General features: G+C 43.7%; 1 protein-coding gene across 2 annotated transcripts in view; it reads left to right on the top strand.

Annotated features, from left to right (window-relative positions):
- Window positions 1-9,502, top strand: part of DAPP1 (dual adaptor of phosphotyrosine and 3-phosphoinositides 1) — a 47,861-nt gene that overhangs the window by 34,161 nt on the left and 4,198 nt on the right. For both annotated transcript variants that reach the window (XM_081812098.1, XM_081812097.1), the window contains exons 4-7: window positions 5-135; window positions 5,254-5,301; window positions 6,777-6,839; window positions 8,221-8,306. In XM_081812098.1, coding sequence (XP_081668224.1) covers window positions 5-135; window positions 5,254-5,301; window positions 6,777-6,839; window positions 8,221-8,306 — 328 coding nt within the window. The remainder of the gene's footprint in view (window positions 1-4; window positions 136-5,253; window positions 5,302-6,776; window positions 6,840-8,220; window positions 8,307-9,502) is intronic.

Raw genomic sequence — 9,502 nt, 5'->3', positions numbered from 1 at the left:
TCAGGCACTCTGATTGTCCTGAAACATCCCTACCCAAGAAAAGTGGAAGAACCTTGCATTTACGAGTCTGTCCGGGTTCACACAGCAATGCAGACGGGCAGAACGGAAAGTGACCTCGTGCCCACCGCACCTTCTGTAAGTGGCTGACCCGTAAGTCATTGCCTACCATGCAAGGAAGAGTAGATACTTTTACAAGTACTTTTGTTCACACGAAAATTCTACCTTGGGATATAAAACCTGGAAAGGAACATCCAGTGTGAAGCCCATGACTCAGTTCCTCTGATCAGGGTAAATCATCAAAAACTACAGCGCCGTAGCCATAGGATTCTAAATACTTCGAAAGTGGCGCTTACATTCCTGTCCTTCCTTAGCATGGGCGAGAGTGTTGATGTTTACATAGTTGGCTACACTGTTATTCTTTCACGAGTTTCTTCTATTAAGAAAAATTTTTGGGGGGGGGCGCCTGTGTGGCTCGGTCGTTAAGCGTCTGCCTTCGGCTCAGGTCATGATCCCAGGGTCCTGGGATCGAGCCCCGCATCGGGCTCCCTGCTCCTCGGGAAGCCTGCTTCTCCCTCTCCCACTCCCCCTGCTTGTGTTCCCTCTCTCGCTGTGTCTCTCTCTGTCAAATAAATAAATAAAATCTTAAAAAAAAAAAAAAAGAAAAAAATTTTTTTTTAACATTTCAATTGTCTGTGGAGGAAAAATATTCCCCACTTTGACTGTAAAACCTCAGGATGTTATTTTTTCCTATTTTTTCTGTCCTTCACTGAAGGAAGGGAACAGACAGAAAACATTTGCACTTCTTTGCAGCGCGGACCATTGTTCAGTTTCAGCGCAGCCTGAGCACTCATTGCTCCTCAAGAGCCCATTTCTGTTTGTTCTGTGAGCTGTGACCTGCAAACATTCCTCCCGGCACTGCTTCCCCCACCCCTGCACTGTGCTCATGGCTCTCCTGTTCTTTCTCTCTTCCTTGTTTGCCGAATACTCCTGGTGCAAGATACCAGGATTCGTGCGCATAATAAAGAAGGCAACACACAAACGAAGTTCAAAGAACCAATTCTAGACAGCAACCATTACACTTGGAAAAAAATCATCCCTTGAAGATATTCAGCTACAAGTGACGTTTATAAATGTGTGGCCTTCCTGTCTCTGCAGGACAGTTTCTACCCTGCCACCACAGAGATCTTTCTTAAAAAGCAGATGGGCCACATGGCCTCCCTGCTTAACCGGCGGTGCCCACTGTCGTCCTGGCCCATCTGGCCTGCTCGTCCCTTGGTCTCACCTGTGTTACTCCCACGCTCACACCAGTGTGCATTCTCCTGACCGTGCTCCTTCTCCCCTCCCCGCCTCTGACATGCTGCCAACACCGCTGTGGTCCCCTCATCATCCTTCAAGACGGGCATCAGAGACCAGTGTCTCTCCGGAAGCCTTCCTGGGCCCCTCCTAGCTTTCTTTAAAACGGCCCTCTTTTGTGCTCCGAGCACCTTCTGCTTGCCTTTATCCTGCAATCATGGGGCGGGGGGGTTGCTAACTACCTGTGCATGTGTCTGCCCAACACCCCCCCTGGGGGGGGGCTGACAGTTCTGGGGACAAGAATCATAACTTGTCTTTGTGGCTTTGGAGCGTCGCCTGGTTCACGGTGCACGTTACATTTTTGTTTCTGTGCTTCATCAACTCAAAAATAAAAATCCTGGAAATGGTTGAAAGAGGTATTTTAGCTTTGTTAGAGTTAGGGGAGGAAGCATCAAACCCCAGAACTAGCAAAATTGAGGAAAGCAAGACCATAAATAGTCCCAGGTCAAAACGGACCAAAGAACAAATCAAGACGTACATCCTAATCAATTCTTTGATTTCCAGCCAACCCACCCCTCCCTGACTTTCCTCTTTATCCATCCTCGTGCCACCAGTCACCTCAGCATCTCTTTCTTTTCTTTTTTTTTTTTTTTAAGGTTTTATTATTTGACAGACAGACAGATAGCGAGAGAGGGAACACAAGCAGGGGGAGTGGCAGAGGGAGAAGCAGGCTTCCCGCTGAGCAGGGAGCCCGATGTGGGGCTCGATCCCAGGACCCTGAGATCATGACCTGAGCCAAAGGCAGTCGCTTTAACCAACTGAGCCACCCAGGTGCCCCTCAACGTCTCTTTCATCTGTCCTTTCCATGTAACTTCACACTCTCCTCGGCTACACTCCCCCTAAAAATCCCCACCCAGGGTCAGTTGTACCATATACCCTACTACGTGTGCTCTTTATCAACACTAAAATGTAGGACCTAATTTGTAGAGCTGGTGTAAGCAGGAGAGCTAGCATCCTTAGGTAGAAATAGGCCTCTTTAAACCAAATTCTGCAAGCCTTACTGCCTACCTTCTTTGCTCACTCCAAGGATCGGATGGATTCTCCTGCCCAAGTATCTCAATATGCCTATGCACAGAAGGTTCTGTATAATGGAGTTTTTAAAACAGTGGTGAGGGATTGGTGGGGCCTGGCTGCACCCACACTATATAATGACAAATCCATGGAGTTTATTGTGCATTAATACAGACAGAAAATGATCAATGTTTTCTAGTGTTGCAGGCAGAGAGAACAGGACAAGCGCCCTGAGGTAGGAACTAAATTGAGGTGTTTTGAAGACTAGCAAGAAGATCCTAATGATTGGCATGAAGTGAGCGAGAGGCAATGTGGTAGGAGATGAGATTCCTGAGGGAAGGGGGGGTCGATCATGTAAGGCGGTGGGGTCCTCAAAGTGCCGCTGCCCAGCTGAGTGCTGGGAAATTCGCAGTGCTTTGGGGGTGCTCCTGGCATTAGCGGGCATCAGGAACTGTGAAGAGCCTGACACTTTACCCTGCTTGTAGACTAACAAAGCTGCATGGCTTCATGGCAGACTGCTGGTTGGCTGCCTTTTCCTGTGGAGGGAGACATGATCTCCATCTTCTAAGATTGTTTGCTCTACAAACATGCTTAAAAATGGGTCTGAGGGGCAGCTGGGTGGCTCAGTTGGTTAAATGTTTGCCTTCAGCTCAGGTCATGATCTCAGGGTGCTGGGAGTTGGGCTCCCTGCTCAGCGGGGAGTCTGCTTCTCTCTCTCCCTCTGCCTCTCCCCCCCATCCTCCCACTTAACCCTCCCCCGCCCCCCCCTGCTCATGCACACTCTCCCTCTCTTTCTCTCTCAAATAAATAAGTAAATAATCTTTAAAAAAAATACATACGGGTCTGGAACAAAGGGCTGTTGGTGCCTTGCTCCTAAGACATACAGAAACATGAGAGCCCCTGGAGAATTATTTCCCAGCAATGGGCAGGGGCCATGGAGGCTAAATATGCTGCCACACATGGGGAAGAATTCTCCTGTCCAAAATGTCAGCTGTGTCTCCTTTAAACAACATGAAAGGCCTTGTAGGACAAGATAAAGGATTGATTTTTGTTCTAAGTGTCCAGAAGAAATTATGAAGAGTTTTGAGCAACATAATTTAAGTCTTAAAATTTTTAAAAAGCCCATTGTCCCCACTAAGTGGAAAACGGAATGTGGCCAAAGTTGGAGCAAGGAGACCGGTGAGGGGGCTGTTGCAGCAGTCCAGTGAGAGATGGTGGTAGTTGAAACTGGGGAGTGGGGATAAGAACTGGTGAACTTCAAGGTGTGCTGTGAGGTAGAAGAGATGAGACTTACAACAGATTGAATGTGGGACGTGTAAGAGAGTCACACAGTGGTCCTCCTGACGTTTACCAAGATGGCCAAGGTGGCAGGAGGGGTGGGTTTGGGGGATGGGAATGAGCAGTTCTGTTCTGGACCTGGGAAACGTGAAAGACCAATTGGTTGTGTTGGTGGAGATTAAGTGAGATAATCTATTTCACAAGCCTGACGTAGAATAGGTCCCAGTCTAAAATGTCAGTTTTCTGGGGCGCCTGGGTGGCTCAGTCGTTAAGCGTCTGCCTTCGGCTCAGGTCATGATCCCAGAGTCCTGGGATCGAGCCCCGCATCGGGCTCCCTGCTCAGCGGGGAGTCTGCTTCTCACTCTCCCCCTGCTTGTGTTCCCTCTTTCGCTGTGTCTCTGTCAAATAAATAAATAAAAATCTTAAAAAAAAAATGAATAAATAAAATGTCAGTTTCCTTAGCTTCCCTTTTGTGAGATTTCTGTTCCCTTTGCTTCTGCAACATTTTTCTCTTTGTTCTGTTATCTTACCAATGTAACATCATTCTAGAACAAAATGTCCTACAAGGAATTCAGTTTCTTTTTTTTAAGATTTATTTGACAGAGAGAGATAGTGAAAGAGGAAACACAAGCGGGGGAGTGGGAGAGGGAGAAGCAGGCTTCCCGCTGAGCAGGGCGCCCGATGTGGGGCTCGATCCCAGGACCCTGAGATCATGACCTGAGCCGAAGGCAGACGCTTAACAACTGAGCCACCTAGATGCCCCAGGAATTCAGTTTCTTTGGGACTGTATGAAGTTCTAAATTTCTTCATCTTAGGGTTCTTGTTTTATGCATTATTTCTCTTTGCCCAGTTCCCCACCATTCCTTACATTTTATAGGCAGTAGCTACGTGTGTGATATTGTTACCCTTGAATTAATGCTATGAGTTAAGAAATGACTCATTGTCACTTCAAATCCCTTTTAGATAAATCAAGTGTAAATAAATCTGCGTTCCTGAAAGTCTTTTCCACAGAACAGAGGTCTCAAGAGATGGTCTCTGAATAAAGTGGGGGGGGGGCCTGAAATGGGGGAGGATCATGTGATAAAATAAATATTGGAAATGCTATTTCTCATGTTCCTTCTTAAAATTCCCAAGGCATACTGGCATAATACATTCTCTGGGAAGTAAAGAAATCCCTCTACTTCATCCAGTGTTTCCCATATATATTGACCCAACGTCAATGCCTGTGTGTATGCGCACGCGCGCATACCCACGTGCACATATTTGTGCGTAGTACTCCTGCAGCAATTTAAGCAGCTGGGTTTCACACGATACACTCTGACAAACACTGACTTTTACAAGTGATGGGATGTGGCTTATTGCTTGCAAATTGCTATCTCAGGTTAGAAGAGTCTTTCAGTTGTTGCCTCTTGCTACAGAATTCCCCCCAATGACCCAGTCTGAAAACAGTCTCCCACAACGTAGGGAGGATTTTCAAGTGCCGGGTGAAGAATGTAAGGCGATTATTTAAAGATCAAAGGCAAATCAGTGTTTCATTTTAAAATAGGACAGAAATAGACAAAAATCATGTTGCAATAGTTCTGGGCTTCACTTGGTGCTTTTCTTTTTCAGCTGGGCACCAAAGAAGGTTACCTCACCAAACAGGGGGGCCTGGTCAAGGTAAGAAAACATGTTTCTGGGGCGCCTGGGTGGCTCAGTTGGTTAGGTGACTGCCTTCGGCTCAGGTCATGATCCTGGAGTCCCGGGATCGAGTCCTGCATCGGGCTCCCTGCTCTGCGGGGAGCCTGCTTCTCCCTCTGACCCTCCTCCCTCTCATGCTCTCTGTCTCTCATTCTCTCTCTCGCAAATAAATACAATCTTAAAAAAAAAAAAAAGAAAACATGTTTCTGCTAGCCCCGGCCACAGAGACATCTCATGAAGACTCAATTCTTGCTTTGACATTTTTTAAAAATGCATATTTGCCTACTCATTTTGACCCGCAATAATATTTTTCTGTTTCAAGAGTTGATCTTTACGACTGATATTAGTCAAAATTCTGGAAAATCACTTGACTTTTCTTTGGCAAAGTCAAATGTGTGAGAGTAGCCTCCCGTTAAGACGTCCCAAAATGTACAGTCCTTTTAATGGAACAAGCAGGATGAAAAGTAGCAAGTTAACTCTAGAATATTTCTTTTCTTTTTTTTTAAACAAAGAAGAAGTCAAAATTGCATAAAATGTTTACTAAAAGTAGGCCAAAACACCACTGGCATTAATGTAACTGTTATCAAATCCCAAAGAAAACACAATTTAAAACTTTACTAGTCTGGGGTATCCGACTGTCCCTCCTCCATGGATGTAATTGTACTTTTCAAGTTATGCTGCTTCATGTTAATATTCCAGAAGGCCTTCATGGAATATGTCCACTCCTCCCTATTTTAAGAGTCAGGGCACTTAACCTCTCTCATGGGTACCGGCCCACTTGAATTCAACCTAAGTATTTGGTTATTTTGTGTCCCTACTAGACAGGATGCTCCCTAAGGATAAGAAGTATTTATACTCATAGCATATTTATTTTCCAGTTCTCTGTTACTTCTTTTAACTGGGCACATTGCTGCCCAAGATAAAAGTGAGTTAGTACGTAAGAGGGAGAAGGTGGGTAACAATAGTCCCCACCACCAATACCATGGCATTCTTAGGCAAGTCTTAAAAAATCCTGTGGTTTGAGGTTCCTATTGCATATTTGTGAAACGAGAATATTTGGCATTGTGTAAAGATTGGCTATCATACACATAAACCTCCAAGGATGGTATCTAGCCCACAGTAGGTGCTCACAAAATGGTATCTATTCTTATTAGAGAGTTAATAAGACAGACATCTCGTGGTTTGTTATAAATCAACTTGGATATTTATGATAGACTATTTCTTCTTATTTGTTTAAATATGTCAATATCTCTGCCTTCATTATGAACTTCATGCATGGAATCATTTTAGTTTTTGTAGATATTTTGAAGCTTTTCTTCAGAAATGACTTACCGCAACAATATTTTATTATACCTAATCTTTTAGATAGTTTTCAAATGAAAGGAAATTGTCCAGTTTAAATATTACCTTCCTCGATCCAAAACCTACACGTTTTAATTATTTTTTTTTCTCAGACCTGGAAAACAAGATGGTTCACGTTGCACAGAAATGAACTGAAATACTTCAAAGACCAGATGGTGAGAAACATGATAATACATTTTCCCTTTAAAAATCAGCTCTAACTGAACATAATAAAAAATCAGCTCTCTAAATGGAAGGAACATCTGCCTTTGAAATCTCTGAAATTTTCCTTATGAGCACCTGAAACACCAATAAATTATTGGAAATGTGAATTCTTGATTCCTGATAGGGTCAGTTTTTTTTTCTTTTTAAGTAAGCTTTACACCCAACATGGGGCTCGAACTCATGACCCCAAGATCAAGAGCTGCATGCTCTGCCTACTGAGCCAGCCAGGAGCCTTGAGCAGAGTACTTTTGCAAGGATGAGATGTGTGTCCCAGAAACTGGCTAAACTAGCTCCCCAGGGCACATCATCCCCTTGTTTAGGGCAATGGGATTGTTCCCTTGTCATGATGTATGAGCTCTCTCTGCAGCAGTTTCTCCCTTTATTAAAAATATGTCCATGGGAAGCCTGGGTGGCTCAGTCAGTTAACTATCTGCCTTCAGCTCAGGTCATGGTCCCAGGGTCCTGGGATCGAGCCCCACATCGGGCTCCTTGCTCAGCGGGGAGCCTGCTTCTCCCTCTCCCACTCCCCCTGCTTGTGTTCCCTCTCACTGTGTCTCTCTCTGTCAAATAAATAAATAAAATCTTTTAAAAGATTTTAAAAAAATACGCCCATTTCTGGGGTGCCTGGGTGGCTCAGTCGGTTAAGCATCCCACTGTTGATCTCAGCTTAGGTCTTGATCTCAGGGTTGTGAGTTCAAGCCCTGCATTGGGCTCCACGCTGGGGATGGAGCCTACTTAAAAAAAACAAAAACAAAAAATAAACAAAAAACCGTGTCCATTTCCCGTGCCCATTTCATTAAGCCAATTTGAAATTATTTTATTTCTTCTCACTTCTATACCAAATTTCTGAGAAAGAAGTTTAAAAACACGGAAGAAGGGATGCCTGGGTGGCTCAGTCGGTTAAGCGTCTGCCTTCAGCTCAGGTCATGATCCCAGGGTCCTGAGATCGAGCTCCGCATCGGGCTCCCTGCTCAGCGGGAAGCCTGCTTCTCCCTCTGCCTCTCTCTCTCTCTGTCTCTCATGAATAACTAAATAAAATCTTTAAAAAAAAAAAAACACGGAAGAAAAAATATGACTCCCTTCCATGTTTAAAATACCTCTACTAAATTTAAATTGATAAAGACAATCTTCCTAACATCCAGTCTCATGAATAGCCAATCCCCAAACCGGGGGTTATGACTGCCCTGATTAAGCTTCTTTGTGATCAGTACCCTTAGTGAAAGTAAAATTGACAGGTGCACGCAGTGGAAGATTTTTAGGGGACTAAGTGATGAACAGATTTGTGTGTTTTTTTGTGATGACATAGGTTGCCTTTTTTCTTTTTTTTTAAAGTCACCAGAACCAATTCGGATCCTAGATTTGACAGAATGTTCGGCTGTGCAATTTGATTATTCACAGGAAAGAGTAAATTGTTTTTGGTAAGTTGTTTTGTAAAGAAAATGATTTTAAAAGTCTTCTTGCCAATTATTTTAGCTGGGGAATTAAAAAAAAGAAAGAAACAAAAAAGACCTGTATGTCTTAATGTGTATGAGTGTCTTGATCTGAGGGGCATGGATTTAACTAACACACAGGGCATGTATGTCAGCAGTGCTTCTAGCTGAGTGTGACATAATACCTCATTTAAAGTGACTTCAACCGGGGGATGCCTGGGTGTCTCAGTTGTTAAGTGTCTGCCTTCGGCTCACTTCATGATCTCAGGGTCCTGGGATCGAGTCCCACATCGGGCTCCCTGCTCAGTGGGGAGTCTGCTTCTCCCTCTCCCACTCCCCTGCTCATGCTCTCTCTCAAATATATAATAAAATCCTTAAAAATAAATAAGGTGACTTAAACAAATAGGCAGGTCCAGTGGCTACAACTGTTTATGTTGTATGCTGCGTAAGTATATACATAACAGGATTCCATTCATGTCTTACTCCTTTGAAGCTTTTTACTCAATTTTAATTTTGACTCCAACAATGGGACAATTTCTGGCAGATGGCACAAAAGTGTTTTTGTTCTAACCTCATGAGTGTATCATAGCAATTTTCTAACTAGGAGAAGTAGTGTCTTGAAAAAGGAGTGTCTTACTTCCCACAAAGTTTTATTTTAATGTTTCTCAAACATACAAATGTTGAAAGACTTATATACCCGTATACCTTTCAGCTATATGCATCATTAATATTTTGCCATATCTGCTTTATCTCTATTCACTTTTCTCCTGAACCAGTTGAAAGTAAATTGGAGACATCGTGGCACTTTACCCCTATATACATATACTGAGTACGCACTTCCTAAGAATAAAAATGTCACCATTACATACCCCCCAAAATTAACATTAGTTAATTAACATTAACAGCAACCAATAATGGATATCTTTTTAAAATTCACTTAAATGTACCATACGAGCCAGCAGGGGGAGGTAATTTCTTATATAACAAAATATCAGGAGGCAGGTAGCTAGCTTGGCAAGATGGGCACCAGCGTCTCTACAATCCTCTTGGCTTTCAGCAGTTCACTTGCTACTTTGGTGTGAAAGAGCTACTCTAGCTTTAGGCCTCACATTTTCGTGTCAGTCATAAAGAAGGATGTAGGGATGGTATCAGCCATGTCTGTCCCTTTTTATCAGGAAGGCAGA

The sequence above is a fragment of the Leptonychotes weddellii genome, chromosome 2 (assembly GCF_054177405.1).
Source record: "Leptonychotes weddellii isolate Sample4059 chromosome 2, ASM5417740v2, whole genome shotgun sequence".
NCBI lineage: Eukaryota > Metazoa > Chordata > Mammalia > Carnivora > Phocidae > Leptonychotes > Leptonychotes weddellii.
This window is presented reverse-complemented; position numbering and strand designations above follow the sequence as displayed.